The sequence below is a fragment of the Acartia tonsa genome, chromosome 10 (assembly GCF_053477335.1).
Source record: "Acartia tonsa isolate MP-2025a chromosome 10, ASM5347733v1, whole genome shotgun sequence".
Taxonomy (NCBI): domain Eukaryota; kingdom Metazoa; phylum Arthropoda; class Copepoda; order Calanoida; family Acartiidae; genus Acartia; species Acartia tonsa.
The window spans coordinates 20,335,462-20,361,371 of NC_137269.1; the positions used below are offsets into that span (position 1 = coordinate 20,335,462).

At 31.4% G+C, this 25,910-nt stretch overlaps 1 protein-coding gene across 1 annotated transcript; it reads left to right on the plus strand.

Annotated features, from left to right (window-relative positions):
• The first annotated feature begins 1,265 nt into the window (after window positions 1-1,265).
• LOC145329611 (organic cation/carnitine transporter 2-like) lies at window positions 1,266-25,770 on the plus strand. The gene is made up of 22 exons (XM_080173902.1): window positions 1,266-1,337; window positions 4,192-4,239; window positions 4,799-4,872; window positions 5,623-5,651; window positions 9,363-9,484; window positions 10,265-10,298; window positions 10,543-10,645; window positions 11,162-11,254; window positions 12,824-12,927; window positions 13,545-13,607; window positions 18,204-18,267; window positions 18,550-18,611; window positions 19,115-19,163; window positions 19,423-19,491; window positions 19,978-20,027; window positions 20,554-20,635; window positions 20,941-20,987; window positions 21,564-21,691; window positions 22,324-22,416; window positions 23,094-23,169; window positions 23,830-23,890; window positions 24,846-25,770. The coding sequence occupies exons 1-22, from the start codon at window positions 1,317-1,319 to the stop codon at window positions 24,925-24,927; spliced, it is 1,554 nt and encodes a 517-aa protein (XP_080030028.1). The 5' UTR covers window positions 1,266-1,316; the 3' UTR covers window positions 24,928-25,770.
• The last annotated feature ends 140 nt before the right edge of the window (window positions 25,771-25,910 follow it).

A 25,910-nucleotide genomic window follows, 5' to 3' on the forward strand; every position in this document is an offset into this window, starting at 1 on the left:
ACCTAAATCAAGTTGTAGATTACAGACAACAAGCGGGGTCGTAAATCCCCCTAAATAAAGAACATACTCAAAATTATAAAAAAAACATCATTTGAACGATGAATTGACACGAAGCGCGCATTTTTTTCACAGAGGGAGTAGACCCCTCCAAGGGGACACATAGGGAGGTGTATGCACCCCCCTAATGCACCTTTTTCAAATAGATTGATCTGTTTTAGAAGGAAGTAAGTAATGTATAACTTTTATTGTAGCATATCTTCGCTGATTTTGTAAACTCCAATAATGGATATAAGATATATGTGGATATGTTGACAGGGAAAAAATCTCGTTAATTTAGCTTGCTAATATGTACATCTTTTTTGGTCAGTTCTTACATTCAATAGGAGGTGAGGGATTGGGTAAAGGTCGCTATGGGGGATATTTATCCAGCTGCGAGCATCACTTTATCAAAGTACATGAAAATCTGGTGTAACATCCAAGCAATAAAATATCGATTACTCGACTAGTGCAGACACTACCGGATATAACCTCTCAATGAAGGAAAAATTGTTTGGGATAATTCCATTATAATCTAAGTGGAATCCACCTCCCCCACCACCAACCCACCTTCAAATTGCAAAATTTATTAATACTGAGGAAAGAGTCGTGCAATTAAAGAGCTGGCCCTAATGTTTCTTAAAGTAATAATAAAAATTCAATACTTTAAAAATTACTAGCGGCTTCGCCGCCTACAAGCCTCTAGGGGCACTTAAGGTAGGAAGGGGAAAAGTTGACCTCATCCAATCTTAAATTTGAGTTTCAAAAGAGTAAAAAAAAATTTTTTGGGGCCAAAAATAGTTTTAAACCTTCCCAGGACCTATAAGAAACTTCACTGTAAAGGAGAACAATATCGGTTCAGCGGTTAGCGAGATCATTCGGGACAGACAAAAAACGCTTACTACTTTATGTAATAGGATAACTTTTAATACCTAAATCTTATGATTTTATCAAAATGAATTATTTTGCTTATCGCATTTTTATCTTTTTTTATTGTATTCAAAAAATATTTTTAAAAAGTAATTATCACATCTTTTCTAGTTAAAAAAAGATAATATTACGTGTAAAATGAAAATCATTTCCCACACGACTCCAAATTTAATTCATGTTTGGTTCTAAGCCGTGTTGAAAACACATGTACAGTACGTTTTTTTAACAGTCGCACACAGATAGGAAATTTTTTGGGGAAAATTTCGCGCATTAAATATTATTACTTTTTATTCTTTTTTAGATAAGGAATGTAAAAGTTTAGAGTAAATTTGTTCAACCGAAAACTAAAAATGACACAGGAAAAAAGTCAGGTATGAAAAAAAGATAAATAGATAGTAAATGGTTTTTAATGCTGTAATATATATACATCTTCCCTTTAAATACGACAAAAATATATATTGTATTTTTAGAATATAGCGCATATGGAAATAGGTTTTCGAACTATTCTGTCAATATATATAGTGATCATCGCATTGTTTTTAAACAGCATTTCACAGATACAATTATAAGATTAATGCCAGTTTTTTAGCTCCGAGATGCCGAGGCTCGGCCTAAAAAATTGCTATACATAATTTTTCAGTATGGATGAGAACCGATTATAATCCAGTGTTTTTGAAGCAATACTGGCGTGGCCATAATGAAAGAATTTATGTAGATTGAATAGATTCTATTAGAATAGAATCTTTTATTTTTAAGAACAGACGGATTAGCCATGAATATTGAATGGCAAGACTAATAAAAACTGGGAAACAAGGATGACAACTTCCATAAAGCTAAGCTTAACAAATCTGCTAGTCAGACAAGCCAACATTAAGTATTTTTACACGGAGCTCTATAAACATTATTGAATATTTCCATCGGAGGAGTTTTTATTTGAGTTCGAAGATTTTTTTATTATGTTTCTGAAAATATTGAAAAATCCCCAGGGAAACATTAAAAAAAATCATCGAGAGAAACTAAAAAGCATAGAAAAACATTGAAAGCCTAATAATTATGGTAATCGATAAATCTTTGTAGTGCTTGCAACTATGTAAATTTTTCAACTACTAGCAAAAAAAACCTTGACTCAATGTAAAGTAACACATTAAACAGTATTTAAGTTTAATATGGAAAATTGACAGGAAATCGAAAAGTCAATTCTAACATGCCTATATATACGGTAAGACCTATTCGTTATGACGGACGGCCCTGTCCTAATTAAAGAGAGGCTTCGCTTTTAAAAAACTACATGTAAAAAATTTGAACATGTCAAATATTGATTTAATGTTCATAAATAATAATCTGATAAAAATATAAGTGCAAATAAAATTGCAATATTTTGATTAATCAATTAATAGGGTAACAAGGACGACACGATTATACAGTTGAGTAGCTTAATATATAATTTAGATTTCACTTGTAGATGTTTTTTTCAAAATTTTTTTGTTATTTATTTTCTATATATTTACCTATAAATTTAGGGATATATATAAATAATGACAAAGCCCCTGGAGGCCTTTTGGGGCACTTGTTTGGAAGGAAATTTAAATTTTAAAAAGAAATAAAAGCTTAGAGGATGATTATTTAGGGTCGATTTCTCTTGGGGGTGTGAAGGTACCCTCCACCAAAATTATTAATAACCCCCACTAAAATTATTAATAAGAACTCTACTGTAAAGGAGTACAATATTGATCGGCCGTTAGCAAGATCTTAGATTACAGACGGACAAACAGATAGATAGAGGATTAATCGGGTATAGTCCCTTTCGTGACATCGCACTTTAAGGGGCAATTCTTCGTATTTTTCACAGTAGGTTTTCTCCTATTTCTAGCCTCTGCCGGGGGCTCTAACCCTGCAGAGCCAATTACCTAACACTGTGGGGCAATCACCTAACCCAATATAACCTAACCTAACCTAAAATAACCTGTAAAAAGTCATTTTAAAAATACGACAAATCTCCCCTAAAGGTGCGATGTCACGAAAGGGACTATTCCCGATTAATCTAACAAAAACACATTAGGTCTTCTAAAATCAAACTCCACTAAAATACGTAATTTAATAGACATGTAAAAAAAAGTTGAAAAGTACCTGCTCTTCAAAACTCTCACTTTTCAAACTAATAAACATCATATAGAAGATTTTGTGCAATAAATAAAATTAGAGAAAAATATCATTAGCAATGCATTAGCAGTCATGTACTAAAAAATCTAGGGATTCAGGGATAAGAAAATTGATGACAAATTTAAATCTCCCCTATCCTGTTGCTTAAAGTGGTCAAAATTGGAGAAAAGATAATTAAATCGACTTGCAATTGTCCGCTTCCTCCGAGTGTACTTTAAAGCGCCACAATAGCAACGTATTATGCACAGCTTTCCGCGGATATTAGAATTCAACATATAAGATTAAAACCAGTCTTGAAAGTAAAAAAAATAATAATTTCCCAAATATGCATCATTTCATTTTTGTACTTTTAACGAACATAAACTGAACAGTACACCAATTTAGCTAAAATAAAATGTATAGCATGCTAAAATAATTTAACACATATTATTTTTTTCATAGTTAGACATGTCAAAATAATTTCAATTCATAATTCATTAGCAATTTTTTAGATATTGACACATTTCTTTTTTTTATTCTTCATTTTTTACTGAAAATACAAACATATTTCTTGTTTAATTATTATTTATTATTTTTGCAATACATTTTTTCAAAAGCAAAGCTTTTTCTAATTTAGTCCATCCGTCAATAGGGAAGGTTAGGATCTACTTGAAACTTTGCACAGGAATTAATGTAACATGAATGTAAACTAGCATGTTCTACATAATTTGTTAAATACTTTGTCATTTTATCCATTTGTCTGCCTGTTTGAAGCCAAATATTCCGTCCACTCCAACCCCTCTCCCCCCCCCCCCCACCTTCAATAACAATTACTACTTTTACTTTTACTGACATAGCAGCAGTAAGCAAAACTTTTATTAATTAGACAAAGTGTCTCAAAAATCAGCCATGTGACGTCATAAAAATGAGGGATTACCCATCTCTTTTTTATGGGTTTTCCCCACTTCTCCTCTACTTCCCTCCTTTTTATGACGTCACATGGCTGATTTTTTAGACACTTTGTCCAGTTACAACTTTTAACGTCTTTTACTGTATTCTAATAATGGCTGATTTTTAATTGCCTAGGTTACATGTATGGATGATCTCCTTGGGTTTGGTAGATTTCAACATTTTCAGGATTCCTAATTTTTAAGATTTTATCTTTATCCAGAAGCGCTGGAAAGTGTCATGTGTGATGTCATAAAAATACGTTTATAATCCATCTCTTTCCTTTATCACTTCTCCTCTCATCCCTCCTTTTTAGACGTATTCATATGACGTCACACATGACACAAACTCAAAACAATCATTAAAAGTAACAGGATGTCTAACCTGATACGTTCCTCCTTTACAATGAAGCTCGTCATATCTTCACTGTTTTGGAGGAGTTTAGCCCTGAAAAAAATGCCCCCCCCCCCCCCCCCATTTACAAGTTCGTAAAAATCTTAAAACTGAATTGATATTGAATGATCGCACCTCCTCTCACTCCTTTCTGAAAGGCTCTTGGGGTTTATCCATTGACGGACTTATCTTTGAAAAAATCTTTATTTTTATTTTTCATTATTTATGACTTTGATATAGGTTAACGTGCAGTATAAATGAAGGTTCTGGTAGCTTTGTTCTGCAATATTGTTACTCCTGCGTGGAAATTTTTCAAAAATCTAATTTTAAAACTTTTAAAAATTGTGGATTACAGATATGGGTATTACAAACCTTGTTGGCTATTTATGGAGCTTTTGATTTTTTACATATGTACTTCATAGTCAGGTAAGCAGATTCAAATAAATTTATTATGAACTGACAGACGCAATTTTTGGAAAATATTTACAAACCAATCTCCACCCGGTAAAGAAAATTGTAATCCTTACAAACAATTAATTGGAGATTTGTCTTTCTGTGTCTAGCAAAGGATCTTGCTGACCGCTGAACATATATGATCCTCCTTTCCAATGAAGCTTCTTATATGTCTAGGGAAGATCTATAACTGTTTTGCGGAGGGTACATCCACCATTCCAAAAGAAATTTTCCTACAGAAAAAATTACCCTAGAATTTTTATGCTTTTTTTGAACACTATTTCTTATGTGATTTAATTATCATATATCCTTGATATTTTGTATACGGATTCCTAAAACGATTAGGTACAATTTAAGATACTGTCTAAAATGGTGCAAAAAATGGGGACAAATTTCAAATTGATTTGACGGGGCTGTTTATTTACGTCACAAGTGAGGAGAAAGAAAAGGGAAGGAGGAAAGAAACCCCCTAGAAAAGAGATGGGGGTATGACGTCACACGCCAAAACAATTTGAAATTTGTCCCCATTTTTTGCACCATTTTAGACAGCATCACAATTTAATAATGTTGAATATCAATTAATGGATTCTATATTTGTGAATGTCCAATTTGTCAAGCCTTGCTTTTATTGACGTTGTCATTCTTGTTGAACTAAAATTGATTACAAATTATAAATATCTTATTATGATGCAATAAATTTTAATATTTTTTTTATTTTTCTAGTGATGCTTCAGAATGGAATTGTGAAGACAGTAAGTTTTTTTTTTAAATTTGTCTTGAGCCAAATATATATTTCTATTAAGACTCCGATCAAAAGCATTACCGCTGGCTGCTAACCGGCTCTGAACCATGAAGAAAAAATATTTATAGAATAGTTACATAGGAATTTTCCACGAAAAAAAAACTCATAGTAAAAAAAGAAATGCATTGATGGATTTTTTAGTTCTACGTTAAACTTCATTTTTAAATATAAGTATATTTATCGTATGACCAGAATATGTTAACTGTCGCACATATTGCTGTTAGTTAATTTAAAATTTTGAAACATCAAAGTCTTAAAGCATTAAAAATCAGGAGGATGTTTATATTTGTTCCTGTATTGTCTGCAGGGATAAGGGATGGGAAACGTAAGAAAATATTATTCCAGGCCTATTTTCCAACTAGGCCTAAAAAACTAGTTTCGGGATGACGCAGTAGTTAGATTTGAAAACTATGAACAATGATGAAATGGCTATTATATGAATGCAACGAAAAAAAGTATAGAATAGAATTCAGGTAGTTGATTTCACCTATCATAAAATATAATAAAAACTTTTCAAAGAACCAATATGTTAGTGGCTTTAAGTAGAATCCCGTTATTACTTCGCCAACCCAAACCCCCCCCCCCCCCCCTATTTAAAAAAAAGTTTTTTTTGAGATGGTTAAATCTGATTTATTTTCAAACATTTTAAGGGGGGATCTACTTCACCCCAAAATTTGTATATAGAAATAAACACCGCTTTAGCTCCCCAGCTTTAATAAATAAATTAAGTAGAATTGAATAAGTACATGGGTAACATTCTATCAACTAATTGTTCCATAGCAAACATATAAATTAAGAATTTAAAAAAAAAAATATTTTACGTTAAATATTAACAGAAAAGTTCAATTAAGTGTGCAATACTTTTTACCAAAATTAATGAAATTTTTTTTTTAACAAAACACAGTACAATTTTATTCACATATTGAACTAGTTTTGTATTTGTGATCATTTAGATGGGTTATCAATTCCACATGAAATGTAACTTTTAAATTGTCTAAAGACATGAGTTTTTCACATTGTTCTAAAGTATAAAATGTTGAATCCTACTCAGTCTTCAAAAAACGATCTCTCAATTTATGTTTTGCTATATGGACATTTATTAATGTGTAAATTTAATACTAAGTTGATGTGATTGAACGTCATATATATTGTTGTCATTCTAATAGCAGAAAGTTTCCATTGTTGTCTTTCTAATAGCAGAAATTTATGTTTGGTTGAATTAATTTAGCCAATAATGAACTGGGGGACGCGTTTGTTATTAATTAATTGGTTAATGCTAAAAGCAAGTTTCAGGCTATTGGATATTGGCCTACAGCCAATGAGGAACTCGGGGAAATGAGTTGATTTTATAGGCAAAAAAGAAAAGTTGCCCCATCACTTTTAAAAGGAGGCTGAGACCTAATTTTCGGTCAGGTTTCCCATCCCTTATCCCTGATTGTCTGTCCGTCCGTTAGTCTGTCAGTGTTATGCGATTTTTCTAGTTGTTATTCACTTAAGACGGCTAAATATTTTTTGTGAAGATTCCCTATACCAATGAGCAACTAGTATACACTTTACTTTGTACGTCGCGTCTTTCTGTCATTCTGATACAGAATGTACGTACAAATGCTCTAAAAAAAACTCCTTCTCCGTACTCCTAGAGTCCTATCCATGATTTATTTTTGTTTCGCTACTTCTGGATGTTGCTATTCTTGTTTTTTTTCTCTATTTAGGTTTATGTTTGACCTTTATTATCAATATTCGTTCATGTTCAATTTTCAAAAGAAGTTGTATCAACTTTTTTTTTTATAGCTAGCCGGTTCTTTTAGTAAGTAGTAGATGTAAAATTTTTCATAGAATTCAAATATGCAATCGGTTTTTTTGTAGACCTCTTATTTTTTAAGTAATTTAAGTTTTTAAAAAAAATAATTAAGTCGGTTTTAAGGTACTAAAACGCAACAAAATAAAAGAAGAAAATGGTCAGTAAGAACAAAAATAGTAAGATCTTTAATTTGACACCTTACTTTTAAAATTCTGTTGAGTAATTATTGAAAAAATCTATTTTTTTAACCTCGGTATAATAAAAACTTTAGACCTAAATATTTTCTCAAACAGACATAAAAAACATGGGTTCATATATACCATTAGAATCAGAAAAATATTACGAATCCATTGTAAGCAAAATTGAAAAAAATTAAAAAATTAAAAAATTACAGAAATGGCCAATTATTTTTTTTGTTCAGACAACACTATTGTCTTCCCTTTTTTACCCCCTCTTTACCCCCTCTTTACCCCCTTCCCATTTTTATACTCAATTGAAGAATTAAGACGTTGCCTGTACAACATAATATGATATTTTCATATAATTCCTTTTATTGTAGTTTATATACTATATTGTAAACTTTTTTTTTCAATTTTGCTTACAATGGATTCGTAATATTTTTCTGATTCTAATGGTATATATGAACCCATATTTTTTTATTTGTGAAATAATAAAATTAAGTTCAAAGTTTTTATTCTCGTGGGTTTAAAAAAATCGATTTTTTCAATAATTACCTGACAGAATTGAAAAAGTAAGGTGTCAAATTAAAGATCTTACTATTTTTGTTCATAATGACCATTTTCTTTCTTTTTTTTGTTGCATTTTAGTACCTTAAAATCGACTTAATTTTTTTTTTTTAAAACTTAAATTACTTAAAAAATAAGAGGTCTACAAAAAAACCGATTGCATATCTGAATTCTATGAAAAATTTTACATCTACTACTTACTAAAAGAACCGGCTAGCTATAAAAAAAATAGTTGATACACCTTCTTTCAAAATAATTTAACCCCTAGAAATTTTTATTTTCAAGCATTTTATAAATAATGAAAATATGCAGGAGGTCTATTGATGAGTGATTTTTTGATAAAAATAAACATCATACATTGACTTTTCTAAAAAAAAATCAAAGCTTAACTTAGGTAGTAAAGACTGACAAACAAACATCATGCTTATTTGTTTAATATATATTATTCCATGTCATAAATATCTTTAATTTTTATTTAACGAGTGATTGCGCCTGTATCATCGTGTGGGGTTCTGTATTTAAAGGTGGAGGATAGAAAAAAGCCTATGACGATCCCCAGAGATAAATCTAGTAACAAAATAGTCTTTAAGCAATTTAAATATTTTAATAAAGCTTCCCTAAAATGGAGAACTCAATTGGTACATTGGTTAGCAAGATCAATAAAACGAAAACCTTACAATTTTTTTATATTTTAGAACTAGCAGCATAGCCCCTAGGTTTCAGAGATAGGGGGGAGGGGAAGTCGAAAGAGAAAAGGACTAAAAACCACTCCAAGTTTCCCTGGACAGTGTCCCTTAATAATGGATATATTATTACTTGGAGCTTACACAAAATTTTCATGTTCTCTAATACAGTGAAACAAGCACCGGGCAAAACCAACGATCCTCCCTCCTTCCACCCCCTTTACTCCATTCTCTCCCCTCCTACTGGATTAGCGAACTGACCAATAACTGAGTTTCATGTTAGCAAGCTAAATTGACGAAAATTTTGCCCCTGTTATGATTTCCAAGTATACATATACATATATTCTATTATCCCAATCAAAGCTGCCATTTTCGAGATCTTTAGCTACAGACAACATACTACTTTACATCGAATGACATATAGATCGTAGGTTCGTACGAGAAGTGTGATGTGGACGGAACAGTGTGTGGGGGAACCAAAGTTTTGTACAATACAACAGATGAAAACTACCTCTTCTCTATTAATATTCAATATGATTGGGTGTGCGATAAGGTACTTCATTTGTAATTTGGATGATCTTACAAGCATAGACGTCCTAGTTTGTGGGGGGGGGGGGGGAGTAGAGCGGTGTTTACCCCCTCAAACTTTAAAATTTATTATTTTATCCCTCAAACCGTTGAAACCCCTCATTTTACCCCCCTCAAAAAAAGTTCCAAATATGTTTTTTAAAGCGTTTTTAAAAGCGAAGCTTTTCTATAATTAGGGTCGGTCCGTCCGTACGGCCGTCCGTCCGTAACGAATAGCGTTTATCGTTTATTTAGGCATGTTAGAATTGTCCTATCGATTTCAAACTTTGCATGGTGATTCCTGTAGTAATTAGGTACAATTTAGAAAGCGTAGCAGCTCTATAATCATTGCCAGAATGTCCGTACGTCCATTTTAAACATGTTGATTTTTTTTCATTTTTTATCAAATTTCTATGTGATCTAATTATCCTATTGATCTGATTTTTGGTATACTGATTCCTGGGGCAACAAAGTAAAATATTATAAGCGAATCAACTCTATAATCAAGTCCTAAAAATGTAAGTATGTCAATAAACCTTATTCAGTTTTTCAACAAATTTACTTACAAATTTGCTTCGACTCTTATTCATTTATATTCTGATTATTCAGTTCTTACACTATACAAGTGTTAATGTCCGTTTGTCCTACCGTTTCAGTGCTTCGCTTTTCTGGATGTTGTCATCCTTGTTTTTTTTTTCATATTGCTTATCATTAAAAGAAAGGTCCAGTTTTTTTTAATGATTTTTAAATTGTATGAATTTTTCAGTCATTACGTGGAGCTAGTGTTATAACAGCTACAGGTAATAACACTTTATTGTTTAATCTTCAAATATATTTAGATTACAGCAAGCTTTTCCTTTATAATGTTTAAGAAAGAGATTATAAGCTGTATATTTACTTTAATTTTTTTGAAGAAAAATTAGTTAATTTAGTTCTAAATTATATATAGCACAGGAAAGATAATTGTCATTTTAAAAAGTAGCATTTTAAGGCTTTCTAATTATATCATTGACTTTCTAGGAAAAGATTGGATTTATTTTTTAGTTGTTGGATCCCTGATAAACACCCTGATATTTGGTCAGCTTGGCGATGTTTTGGGCAGAGTTAAAGTGGTATACATCACAAATGTTACTTTTATAGTTTTTAGGTAATTTTGTTTTGTATACAGTGATATTGCTCTGTTCCTATAAACCACTGACAAGATTGTCACGGCATATTAAGAATTTGTAAACTTCAATTGTGACTTAATTTGAATGACACAACCCAATCTGTCCCGATTTTGTATCACTTTTGAAAAGTGGGATTCCTGTGACGTCTTATAAAAAGGGAAGGGGGGAAGAAAATCTGTTCCCTTTTCTCCCATTATCTTCCCCCTTCCCTTTTTCTTTCCCGTATATGACGTAACTGAAATCGCACTTTTCAAAGTGATACAAAATCGGGACAGATTAGGTTGTGTCAATTTGGATCATGGAAAGAAAATGAAGGAACGGGTTTCGTCGTATTTTCACAGTAGCATTTCTCCTATTTCTAGTCCTTGCGGAGGGCTCTAACCCTGTCGAGCCAATTTCCTAACACTGCGGGGCAATCATCATCATTTACATTTTCTATTAAAACTTTGGTAATTAGTAAATATTTGATCGCTGTTATAAATACAATTTTTTAGAGTCGCCTCCTTCTATGTGACAGATTATTATTATCTGTTTCTGTTTCTCTCCGCTGCTGCCACCAGCTTCTTCCCTGTTGGTGTCAGAGTAGGGTAAGACTTATAGTTGCGCTACTATGACTATAAATATTACTTGTTTGTATTTATAGTTGCGCTACTATCAATACAAATATTACTTGTTTGTATTTATAGTTGCGCTACTATCAATACAAATATTACTTGTTTGTATTTATAGTTGCGCTACTATGACTACAAATATTACTTTTTTGTACTTATAGTTGCGCTACTATCAATACAAATATTACTTGTTTGTATTTATAGTTGCGCTACTATCAATACAAATATTACTTGTTTGTACTTATAGAATTGTGCTACTATCAATACAAATATTAGTTGTTTTTTTGTTTCTTTTTTTGCAAAAAAGTCCACAGACAGAAAGGGGTGGGAAGTGGTAATACTAGCCCCCAAACTTAAAAATATATTAGACCAACCCCCACCACAAAACAAATTACTAAACCCATCAAAAAATCTTAAATTATAATTATTATTGACAATTATTCAAAAATTGTTTCATATCTTTCTCTAATAATTAATCTATGAGTTTCTTTTTTGAAATTATACCAGTGGCGTGCAAATGATTTTGACAGTAAGGTGCGTGAAGCGCACTCTAAACTTTTGTACCTACCTCACGATTTTTGACCACCCCCTTAAACCAAAATCGAGGGGGGTGTAACTGTAAACCCTTGTCAAGTAGGATGTAGAGGGGTGTAGGGTTAGAACCATAGGGGGGTGTTTCCACCCCATTACTTTTGCCAGGGGAGTGGATACAACTCCCTGGACCTCTTTTTATCCACTTTATTCTCGTGAGATGTTTTTTTTACATTCAGTAACACCCAATTTCGACAAAGACCAAATTGCTGTAAAATTGTGTCAAAAATTATCCATGTGACGTCATAAAAATGAGGGAGATGAGAGGAGAAGTGGGAAAGAAAACACCTAAAGAAGAAATGGATAATAACTCATTTTTATGACGTCACATGGATGATATTTGACACAATTTTGCAGAAATTTGGTCTTTGTACCCAATTACAATATAGCCTAAAGAAGTGCTTAAACTTTTACTATTATTGTCACACATCTGACATAGGAGCAGAAAGAACAATTTTAAAAATTTTGAACATAATACGAAATTGCGATATATTGGAATAACATGTATTTGTTAAACACCAACCCCTCTTTCTGCATTTTTTTTTCTTGTTAAAAGCGAAGCTTTTCTATAATTAGGTTAGCTCTTTTCATTAGTTTAAACACGTTAGAATTATGTTTTTAAACTTTGCATGATGATTTCAATAACAATAGGTACGATTTGGGAAGCGTAGCAACTCTATAATCATTACTAGAAATTCCACAGGTTAAAACATACTGATTTTTTACTTTTTTGACTCAAAATTTCTGTATGTTATATTTTTTATCCTATTCATCTGATTTTTGGAAAACTGATTCCTAATTTGCAACAAATTTACTTACAATTTTGTTTTTTAGACTTATGCATTCTGCTTATTCAGTTCTGACACTCTACAAGTGTTAATGTTGGTTTGTTCTTCCATTTCAGAGCTTTGCTTTTATGGCTGTTGTAATCCTTGTTTTACAATGTATTTTAAGATACACTCTTGTTGCTGAATATTGTAATGAGACAGGTAGAAGATATGCTTTCATTTCTGGATGGGTTTGGTGGGTCTTTGGTGGATGTATGCTTCCTTTCATAGGTATATCTTGGATTTCCTTTGATAACTTTCTTATATTAACAGCTTTTATTTATAATTGTTTGGATATTTAGGGTCAATTTATTTAATATAAAATGTTTGGATCATGGAAAGAAAACGAAGTTGTGGGTATCGTCGTGTTTTCACAGTGGCTTTTCTCCTATTTCTTGCCCCTGCGGGGCATATTTTCTAAACCTGCTGGGCAATTATTAACATAAAATAACCTTTCAAAAGCTACTGTGAAAAAAAAAGATGAAACCCGCGACTTTGTTTTCCTCCCATGGCCCAAATATTTTTATTCAAACAAATTCTAAAAATATTACAAGAACTTAATTAATTTATAGAAAAGTTCCTTTAATCTGATTGTCTTTCACAAATTTGATTCTGATTTAAGTAATTTTTCCTACTTGTCCCATGGGAGGGATTAAATACCTACACCTAAATTTAAACCTCTAAGCAAGAGTTGTTATAAATTATCTGGCAATAAATATACAATAAACAGAGATTAAGCTATTTTCCTTTTTTTAAATTTTAAATAAGGACCTTCACAGGAGCAAAGCCAGGCTAAACTCAGAAACTGGTTAATGCTAAATGAAATACATTTCTTATTTTTTTTATAGCTATGTGGTTAAATGACTGGTATGTTTTTGGAATGATAACAACTCTACTCAATATTGTTCTGTGTAAGTTATTCTTATTATATCAACTTATTACCGTTCTACCTTAAAGCTAAAAATAAATTTTAAAAATTCTATAATCATCAACATGATCTTTGTGAGTTACTAGCTATTCAAAAAGCCATGTGAAATTAATCTGGTTTGAATACATAATGTTTTTAAATAAAGCATTGCATTGCTTTAGACATTTAGAAAGAAATTTTATTGAAATGAAAATAATTGAATATTTAAATAAATATAATATATTTAATAGATTAGAACAAACTGCTATTTTTGTTGATTAGTAGATTGTACATAAGAGAAATAAATGGAAAAAAAATATTTATATTTATCCTAGTTATAAAACTGATTGAATTATTTATTTTAGTTTTATCGTATTCTTTGGTTCCTGAGAGTCTCAGATTTCTAATCATTATATTTCGTTGTACTGTATCCCTAGGTTCCTGAGAGTCCTATATTTATAATTATTATATTTAGTTGTACTGTATCCCTAGGTTCCTGAGAGTCCTAGATTTATAATCATTATATTTAGTTGTACTGTATCCCTGGGTTCCTGAGAGTCCTAGATTTATAATTATTATATTTAGTTGTACTGTATCCCTGGGTTCCTGAGAGTCCTAGATTTATAACTATTATATTTAGTTGTACTGTATCCCTGGGTTCCTGAGAGTCCTAGATTTATAATTATTATATTTAGTTGTACTGTATCTCTGGGTTCCTGAGAGTCCTAGATTTATAATTATTATATTTAGTTGTACTGTATCTCTGGGTTCCTGAGAGTCCTAGATTTATAATTATTATATTTAGTTGTACTGTATCCCTGGGTTCCTGAGAGTCCTAGAATTATAATTATTATATTTAGTTGTACTGTATCCCTGGGTTCCTGAGAGTCCTAGATTTATAATTATTATATTTAGTTGTACTGTATCTCTGGGTTCTTGAGAGTTCTAGATTTATAATTATTATATTTAGTTGTACTGTATCTCTGGGTTCTTGAGAGTCCTAGATTTATAATTATTATATTTAGTTGTACTGTATCCCTGGGTTCCTGAGAGTCCTAGATTTATAATTATTATATTTAGTTGTGCTGTATCCCTGGGTTCCTGAGAGTCCTAGAATTAAAATTATTATATTTAGTTGTACTGTATCTCTGGGTTCCTGAGAGTCCTAGAATTATAATTATTATATTTAGTTGTACTGTATCCCTGGGTTCCTGAGAGTCCTAGATTTATAATTATTATATTTAGTTGTACTGTATCCCTGAGTTCCTGAGAGTCCTAGATTTATAATTATAATATTTAGTTGTGCTGTATCTCTGGGTTCCTGAGAGTCCTAGAATTATAATTATTATATTTAGTTGTACTGTATCCCTGGGTTCCTGAGAGTCCTAGATTTATAATTATTATATTTAGTTGTACTGTATCCCTGGGTTCCTGAGAGTCCTAGATTTATAATTATTATATTTAGTTGTACTGTATCCCTGGGTTCCTGAGAGTCCTAGATTTATAATTATTATATTTAGTTGTACTGTATGCCTGGGTTCCTGAGAGTCCTAGATTAATAATTATTATATTTAGTTGTACTGTATCCCTGGGTTCCTGAGAGTCCTAGATTTATAATTATTATATTTAGTTGTGCTGTATCCCTGGGTTCTTGAGAGTCCTAGATTTATAATTATTATATTTAGTTGTACTGTATCTCTGGGTTCTTGAGAGTCCTAGATTTATAATTATAATATTTAGTTGTACTGTATCCCTGGGTTCCTGAGAGTCCTAGATTTATAATTATTATATTTAGTTGTACTGTATCCCTGGGTTCCTGAGAGTCCTAGATTTATAATTATAATATTTAGTTGTACTGTATCCCTGGGTTCCTGAGAGTCCTAGATTTATAATTATTATATTTAGTTGTACTGTATCCCTGGGTTCCTGAGAGTCCTAGATTTATAATTATTATATTTAGTTGTACTGTATGCCTGGGTTCCTGAGAGTCCTAGATTAATAATTATTATATTTAGTTGTACTGTATCCCTGGGTTCCTGAGAGTCCTAGATTTATAATTATTATATTTAGTTGTGCTGTATCCCTGGGTTCTTGAGAGTCCTAGATTTATAATTATTATATTTAGTTGTACTGTATCTCTGGGTTCTTGAGAGTCCTAGAATTATAATTATTATATTTAGTTGTACTGTATCCCTGGGTTCCTGAGAGTCCTAGATTAATAATTATTATATTTAGTTGTACTGTATCCCTGGGTTCCTGAGAGTCCTAGATTAATAATTATTATATTTAGTTGTACTGTATCCCTGGGTTCCTGAGAGTCCTAGAATTATAATTATTATATTTAGTTGTACTGTATCCCTGGGTTCTTGAGAGCTCTAGATTTATAATTATTATATTTAGTTGTACTGTATCTCTGGGTTCCTGAGAGTCCTAGATTTATAATTATAATATTTAGTTGTACTGTATCCCTGGGTTTTTGAGAGTCCTAGATTTATAATTATTATATTTAGTTGTACTGTATCCCTGGGTTCCTAAGAGTCCTAGATTTATAATTATTATATTTAGTTGTACTGTATCTCTGGGTTCTTGAGAGTCCTAGATTTATAATTATTATATTTAGTTGTACTGTATCCCTGGGTTCCTGAGAGTCCTAGATTTATAATTATTATATTTAGTTGTGCTGTATCCCTGGGTTCCTGAGAGTCCTAGAATTATAATTATTATATTTAGTTGTACTGTATCTCTGGGTTCCTGAGAGTCCTAGAATTATAATTATTATATTTAGTTGTACTGTATCCCTGGGTTCCTGAGAGTCCTAGATTTATAATTATTATATTTAGTTGTACTGTATCCCTGAGTTCCTGAGAGTCCTAGATTTATAATTATAATATTTAGTTGTGCTGTATCTCTGGGTTCCTGAGAGTCCTAGAATTATAATTATTATATTTAGTTGTACTGTATCCCTGGGTTCCTGAGAGTCCTAGATTTATAATTATAATATTTAGTTGTACTGTATCCCTGGGTTCCTGAGAGTCCTAGATTTATAATTATTATATTTAGTTGTACTGTATCCCTGGGTTCCTGAGAGTCCTAGATTTATAATTATTATATTTAGTTGTACTGTATGCCTGGGTTCCTGAGAGTCCTAGATTAATAATTATTATATTTAGTTGTACTGTATCCCTGGGTTCCTGAGAGTCCTAGATTTATAATTATTATATTTAGTTGTGCTGTATCCCTGGGTTCTTGAGAGTCCTAGATTTATAATTATTATATTTAGTTGTACTGTATCTCTGGGTTCTTGAGAGTCCTAGAATTATAATTATTATATTTAGTTGTACTGTATCCCTGGGTTCCTGAGAGTCCTAGATTAATAATTATTATATTTAGTTGTACTGTATCCCTGGTTTCCTGAGAGTCCTAGATTAATAATTATTATATTTAGTTGTACTGTATCCCTGGGTTCCTGAGAGTCCTAGAATTATAATTATTATATTTAGTTGTACTGTATCCCTGGGTTCTTGAGAGCTCTAGATTTATAATTATTATATTTAGTTGTACTGTATCTCTGGGTTCCTGAGAGTCCTAGATTTATAATTATAATATTTAGTTGTACTGTATCCCTGGGTTTTTGAGAGTCCTAGATTTATAATTATTATATTTAGTTGTACTGTATCCCTGGGTTCCTGAGAGTCCTAGATTTATAATTATTATATTTAGTTGTACTGTATCCCTGGGTTACTGAGAGTCCTAGATTTATAATTATTATATTTAGTTGTACTGTATCTCTGGGTTCTTGAGAGTTCTAGATTTATAATTATTATATTTAGTTGTACTGTATCCCTGGGTTCCTGAGAGTCCTAGAATTATAATTATTATATTTAGTTGTACTGTATCCCTGGGTTCTTGAGAGCTCTAGATTTATAATTATTATATTTAGTTGTACTGTATCTCTGGGTTCCTGAGAGTCCTAGATTTATAATTATAATATTTAGTTGTACTGTATCCCTGGGTTTTTGAGAGTCCTAGATTTATAATTATTATATTTAGTTGTACTGTATCCCTGGGTTCCTGAGAGTCCTAGATTTATAATTATTATATTTAGTTGTACTGTATCCCTGGGTTACTGAGAGTCCTAGATTTATAATTATTATATTTAGTTGTACTGTATCCCTGGGTTCTTGAGAGTTCTAGATTTATAATTATTATTTTTAGTTGTACAGTATCTCTGGGTTTTTTTGAGTCCTAGGTTTATAATTATTATATTTAGTTGTACTGTATCCCTGGGTTCCTGAGAGTCCTAGATTTATAATTATTATATTTAGTTGTACTGTATCCCTGGGTTCCTGAGAGTCCTAGATTTATAATTATTATATTTAGTTGTACTGTATCCCTGGGTTCTTGAGAGTCCTAGAATTATAATTATTATATTTAGTTGTGCTGTATCTCTGGGTTCTTGAGAGTCCTAGAATTATAATTATTATATTTAGTTGTACTGTATCTCTGGGTTCTTGAGAGTCCTAGAATTATAATTATTATATTTAGTTGTACTGTATCCCTGGGTTCCTGAGAGTCCTAGATTTATAATTATTATATTTAGTTGTACTGTATCCCTGGGTTCCTGAAAGTCCCAGATTTCTCATTACCAAGAAAGACTACGAGGGGTAATTTTTAAATATTTTCTTCATCCATGAAATAAAATCAGATAGGGGAAGTTCAGTGAACTGTAGATTATTAGGTCACTTAGGTTTTAAACACGTTCTTTTATTCGTTAATTCTTTCAGAATAAATATTTACTCATTGCCGTGGTAGTAATTAAGAATAATACATTTCCTCCACAGACGTACTGACGAATAGATAAAATTAACAAAAGATAGTTTCGCTATAATTATAAAGGGACACTCTTTACTGTTTTTTAATCATCTTATTTAGTATTTTATTTTCAGGGCAGCCAAAGTAATTGCCACCATAAGAAAAACAAATAGAGATCCAGAAATTGAAAACCTTGAGGAATCTTATTATTTTATTATTAAGCAATATTGGAACAATGAATTTAATTCGAGTATTAGTTTTCTTTCAATATTCGACAAACAAAAAATACCAATATCATAAAAGTAAAACTTTAGTATTTTGATTAGCTAATTTGTACTTTTTTAAGAGCTCGGTAGCAGACTTTAAAGCGCAATTTAGCGGGTGTAGTCCATCAACATCTAATAAATCAAAATCTATTTCATAATTCTAATAATCAAAATCTATTTTCCCTATAATTTAAAGGCCAATATAGTGGCTGCTTAGTGCTTTTTAAAAGCGATGCTTTTCTTTATTTAGGGTCTGTATGCCAAAGTTAGCTCCTATCTTATACTTTTAGATTGATATTCTGCTTGTTACGTTTTGCCATTCTACAAGTGTTCATGTTCGTTTGTTCTACAGTTTGATTTCAGAGCTTTGCTTTTATAGATGTTGTCATCCTGTTAAAATAAAAATAATAAAAGATGAGATAATAAAATATTCAGGAAGTTTTAAAGAATATGAATGAAGGAGAAGAAGGAGATACAGATTTAGGAATTCATATTTTTTATTTTTTATATTGTGTTTTACTTTTAACTGATTTAGACTTGATTGTTCGGGTCATTTTCGAGATCTAATTGGATACACAAATCCAACTTTTTAAAGAAAGGATCATAAACCCTAGCATGCTGTTCCTAATTAGTTTACTAGGAAGCTTTATATATGCCCTATGATTGGTTTTAGGCTATTCCATCCCCCCCTCTAGAGGCTAGTGGCTTAGGATTAAGAAATAAAAGTATGAATTTTCTAAAAGGAATAATTTCTTTGGTAAAGGACAAATCTTTGAGAAAATTATTCATCAGCATGGCTGTTCTTTATGTGTAAGTAATTAAATATATTTTAGTGTAACTAAAAAATGTTTACGGGGGTTGACGGCTATATCCTAATTATAGAGTAGCTGCGCTACTGGCAATAACATTTTTTATTGAAAATAACAGTAGTGAAGATGCTCTTCATGTCTAGATCATTATTTAGAGAATCTAAGATCCGCCAGTAATGGGATCCAATACTCTAACATCAACTGGTGGATATTAGGTTAAGTAACATCCAACAGACAACCAACCCTTTGATGGCACGACCTATGTCTGAGAAGTCCTAACTGTGCATGGTAATGCGTTGCGCCTATTTATGTAGCGCATCTTACAAAGCAGCATTCGGATTCTTTTAACGTTTTTAATTACTTTTAGAGTTTCTTTTTTACTGAAAAGTAAAATTACTATTTAAGGAAGATTTTAAACAGATAAATTTTTAAAGAAAAATTATTAGAACAATAAAATAAGTTGTTATTATAAAGAAATATTTTATAGGGTGAATGATTTCTTCTACTTTGCTGGACAGTTAAACTCTGCTAATTTAGGTATATAATCTTAATTTTGTGGAGTTGCAACTAATTTTGTCAGCAAATTCAGTTGTTGACAATTAATTTTGTCATAGATGTTATTGATTAAAATTCAAAAGAGAGGCATTGTGAAAAAATAGTTTGATTGTTCATAAAGCAATACATTGCATTGGAGGAACACACAAACCCCCCAATATATTATATTTTAATTGTATTTCTTGTAATTGCAAGATACTCTAAACCTGCAAAGCTTTTAAACCGTTGCTGAACAGAACACAACCAAAAAAGCAGCATAGAATTTTTAGTTTTGGGATGGATAACTGCTGCTCAATTAAAACAAAGGATGTATAAAACGTAGCTGGACAAAGTGCCTAAAAAACAGCCTTCTGACGTCATAAAATGAGGTATTATCCATCTCCTTTTTAGGGGTTTTCTTTCCTGTCATCTCCCTGAATGTTATGAGGTGACATGGCTGATCTTTGAGACACTTTGTCCAGCTACGCATCAAATGCTTTGGATATAATCGTGTTTGTTTTCTGTTTAGCTGGAAACATGTTTGTTAACTTTTCCTTGTTATCCCTGACTGAGCTACCTTCGGTTTTCATTGGACAATACTGTATTGACAGGTAAGATATCCAGGTACAGAAACCTCGCTCCAGGTATCATGAATGGCATTACTACAAAAGACCTAAATTAACTTAGGCCTTTTGTAGAATTGGGTGTTTTGTGGGATTAGGTCTTTTGTAGGATTATGTCTTTTGTAGTATTAGGTTTTTTTTAATTTAGGTCTTTTGTAGGATTAGTTCTTTTGTAGGATTAGTTCTTTTGTAGGATTAGTTCTTTTGTAGGATTAGTTCTTTTGTTGGATTAGTTCTTTTATAGCATAAGCCTTTGATACCATACTGGAAGTAACTTTTTTTGTTTCTTCCAGGTTTGGACGAAGATGGTCGCATCTATTCTTTATGGCTGGAGCTACAGGTAAAATAATAATACAAATATTAGAACAGGTATGCATTCATAAAAAGGACGCGCACCAACTATTCTATTCCACAACAACGGACAAAAATCAACACATGAGGCTCCGAATATTTTCGTTTATTGGCATAAACATCATCAGGGTATGGTTATTTATATACATTTTTTCACAAAAAAATTAGCATTATCTTCATTCTTCGTGCATTGTCAAGAAATGAAATGTATACATTAATGATAGATAAATTGAAGATTATGGTACAAAGGTAGAATATCTTATTCTTCATTATTAAAAAATCACAATAATTTTTCTTTAAAATAAAGGTAAACCGCGATTGGTTAAACCAGTTTGAAGAGTGCTGTAAACCTTGAGGGGTTGAAAAAGGCCTTTCCGATTTCAATGGGGTTGTTGACACTCATTTTTTACCCCCTTTCAACACGCCAATGATAAGCTAACTGGCATTTTTTTTTGTAATTAAACTTCCTTGACTCCAACAAATACTTATGATGAATTTTTGTATGGAGATTCAAGGGCCAATAAAACATAAAATATTGTTTGTATCATTTTAATTTTTGTTCCAGCCATGTTTCTTGTGAACGTGATAATAGTGAACCAACCGGGTACGGACTACACGGTGCTGGTGGTGTCTCTGTTGGCCAAGGGGCTGGGCAATATCTGCTGGTTTGTCATGTGGGTTCAGTCTATTGAGGTAGGGAGATTATTAATGTTAGGATCAAATAAAAGATAGATATGACTAAACCCAGAAATAAAGTATAGCCAACAAGCGAAATAAATAATACTTGGTGGCAGATGAAAAGGTTGCCCCCAACGACAGCTTATTATTACATATAGGTTTATTTTTTTTAAAAATTAATTTCGTTGTTGGTAAAAGTTGGACTAAACCTTACTCAAACCAAAAAGCAAAACCAACAATACAAAAATAATTTTCCCTTTAAGTCCCAAAAAGAGGTGTGTCATTGAAGGGTCAACTGAACCTTAACAACTCAATTTTCAAAATAACATAACAGGCCTATTTTTCTAGCAGGGAGAAAGGGGATAGTGGGGCTGATAATTAATCTTTTATCCAAAGTTTTATAACCATTTTATTGTATTCGTTTGTTCAGAAACTTTGGATACTTTTACTGAATATTTATTGGTTAATTAAAATCATCATTGGGGATAAATATCAATTCATCGTCCATTGTCTCCTCCCTGAAGATACCTGCTGTTTAGGGATCTATACTTTTTCAAAATGGTTCATGTTTATATTATATTTTACATAATTTCTTGTACATAATATACTATTACTTTAACTTAGAAACTTTTTATTTCTAACTCTAGGCATTTCCAACTTGTGTGAGAAATTCTGGAATCAACCTGTGTACGTGTTTATCAATCCTTGTTTCTATGGCGGCTCCTTTCTTCCTAAAATTGGTAATTAATTATACCTGATTATCTTTCTAGATTTATTGTGTCTATGATACATTATATATATCGATCATATACCTGTAAAAGAGTCTATCTAATCTTATTTCTATGGAGGCTACTTTTTCATTAAATTAGTGTACCTGATTAAATTTCTACATATCTAGGTTTCTATGATAATATTATATAACTATATAAAAGTCTATCGAATTTTGTTCTATGGTGGCTACTTTCTATCTGAAATTGGTACATAATATACCTGTTTTTATTTCTAGCTATGTATGTATGTTCTATGGAAGCTACACTCTTTAAATTGTCAAACTTTATTTCCTTTTTTGTCCTTCTATATTTCTTTCTCTGTGATAATGCTTTATGATATACTAGCGGCTGCACCCCTAGCATCTAGGGGCTATATATTTTAATTTATATGGAAGGGCAGAAAAATAGCCTAAAACCATATCCAGACATATTTGTAAAATTAAAATAGCCTAAAACCATCTCAGGACCTATAATAAGCCTCACTGTAAAGGAGAACCATATCGGTTTAACGGTTAGCGAGATCCTTCGCTACAGACAAAAAAGCTTAATACTTTATATAATAGGATATCCTATTTGTTCTTACATATCTGAGGACAACTGTTTATAAATCATGCCTATGGAATTAGAGCCTATCTATTTCTGTTTAGGGTGAAATAAATCAGATTCTTCCATATGCTGGTTTTGTGCTGCTTGGTATCATGGGTATGGTTGCGGCATTCTTAGGTAAAACTCTTATAACATAACGATTTAGGTTTTCAAAGATCTTTCGGGTCATATGAAGGATACAAAGTTGCGGGTTTCGTCATTTTTTCTTTCTCCTATATCTAGCCCCTGCGGGGCCAATTGCCTAACCCACCGGCAATAATAACCTTTCAAAAACTACTGTGAAAATACGAAAATACCCGCAAATTCGTTTCCTTCACGCCCAATTTTTCTAATCAGAAAATATTTTTCAATAAAGTAGTAGGTTAAATATTAGTTGATTTGCCCCTTGCCTACAAGGAAGTGCGGTGGACATAAAACATTGATTCCGGCCTTGAAATGTACAACAAATTCCGACCAACTTTTTCTGAGAATTTTGGCTTTAAAAAAAAACATACTATTTTATATGATAGGATTTTTCTGTATTTGTGCGAAGAAAGACCTTGTAAACAGCTGCATTGATTTGTCAACAATTTTCAAAGAAGATGGTAATGGTTTTGAGCAGGGTTTTTACCTATTTAAGGATCCTAAAAGATATGACCCCCGTAAAAGTGTAGGGGTTTATGTTCCTCCAACCCCCTCATGGGATACGAACCCAGTAGTGTTAGAAAAATAAGACCTTGACTTATATTTTACTACTTTATAATGAAATTGACATTTAATTACCGAAAACTATTTTAGTTCCCGAGACGAAGGGGACAACACTACCGGAGTCTGGCGAACAGCTGGCTGCTTTGTACAGGTATGCCATCGTTAGGTTCACTTTTTAATAGGGTTTGGCAAGCAACCTCCAAAATATATAATATTTAAAGGGAAGCTCAAAGTCCAATGTTTGAAAGCTGTTTAAATAATAAACACAAAATAATGGCAAATGTTCAGAAAAAATATATGCAATTATTAAAATTCAAAAAAAAGGGTGCTTCATATCGAAAATTCTGAAATAATATGAGTTGCGGTAAGGAATTATTTGCCCTTCTTAAAATAAAAATCGACATTATCCTAACATTACAGACAAGCACGGACTCTTGTTGAATAGCTACAATATGTATCTAATATTTCTAATACTAGAGTTGGCTCGATATAATTATCTCCCTATTGGCTAGTTTTCTATATGCATATCTATTTCTCAATAAATCTATTTTCCTCACCCGGCATTACTATCTAAAAGAAAGTAAATATTTAATAATTTAAATGATTTTTAAAAGATTTTTTTAAATTATATTTTTTTCTTTACATTACCATCACCAAAGGGTTAATGATGATGATTACAATTTTAGTTTAATATTTGAACACACAAAATGTCGCCACAATCGAATTCTTTTAAAACATAGTTTTCTTCAATTTATCATATTATAAATTTAAATTTTCTTTTTTATGATTAGAAATTAAATACATCAATATAAGGTAAATAGCAACATGAAATGAAAAAAATGAATTTATTTTTAATAAAGTAAAATAATGGGTCTTATCGTTCTGGGCAATGAGAGTTTATTATGGATTATTGGAGCACTATGAGTTTTAATCATATATTCCTTGGAAAACTTGAGCTCGTTTATAGACATTTATTTCCTATATAGATCTGACATGGATCTTGAAGCAATTAAGCAAGCCGTTTTGTACATGTTAAAAATTGGAAGATTTCATTAAATAAAAGTAATCGCAAATATACTTAGTAAATAACTTTTCAAATATTTCAGGCATATGAAATTCTTTGAGCTAAGACCTTGGAATAGACCAATGGCGGCCAAACAGGAAAAATGTGTGGATACCAAATCATAATTTCAAGACTAGAATTATATTGTATAGTTAAGAAGAAGAAAGGCCATATGAATGTCAACTTAAAATACAATATATTTTACAATTTTGCAATTCTGTTATCGAATTTTTAAAAATCTCACCCGTAGTTACATTTTCTTTTCTTTTTGTTTTATTGTACTTACATAATTCTAATGTCATAAATAAAGTAAGCCTTTGTGTTTAACTTATCAGTTTCGCAATTTTAATATTAAATTGTCGTTATTTTGACAAGATGTTCAATCTCCATGGAGGAAGGGGCTGTTTATTACACTAGTCCCCAAAATTTAACAATAACGTTTCCTTATTCGTTGGCCTAACAACTTTGGGGACCTTTATTAAATTTTGATTTGTTAGTTCATTTAGTTAAGTGTCCAAACGTTTCAACCACTTATTGTAAACTACAGAAATTGCAATTTATTGTATCATCTGAGAGGATGTACATCAATTTATGTATGGTGTCTTTTCTTCAAATATTCACTCATATACCCTTTAAAACCTCGCTTCTTTTATGAGAAGGCCTAATTAAAATAAAAAAGTACAAATAATGCACATTTTAACATATTGTAATAGTTATTTCTCGCATCGTATTATAAACAGCTTTCTGCGGATATATAGCCTTCGGCACCTCAGGGCTAAAAAATCTGGTTTTAATCTTATGATTGTACATTTTTATATTCGTAGCTGGATATAATATGATGCTATACATAGTTTTTCGTATGGATGAGAACCGGTTCTTATCCATTGGATTCGAATGAATACGAAAGAAATATTATTTTGTATATATCTCTTTATAGTTTGTAAATATTAATAAAGAATTAAAACATATTTGGATTGATTAAAGTTTTATTGAAAATAAACAAAATAATACAGGAATTATACATTTACATAAAAAATAATTTTGATAACAGATTTTGGTGGACAATCAAAAATTATTTTCTTTTAAAAACTTAAATGCTATCTTTTTA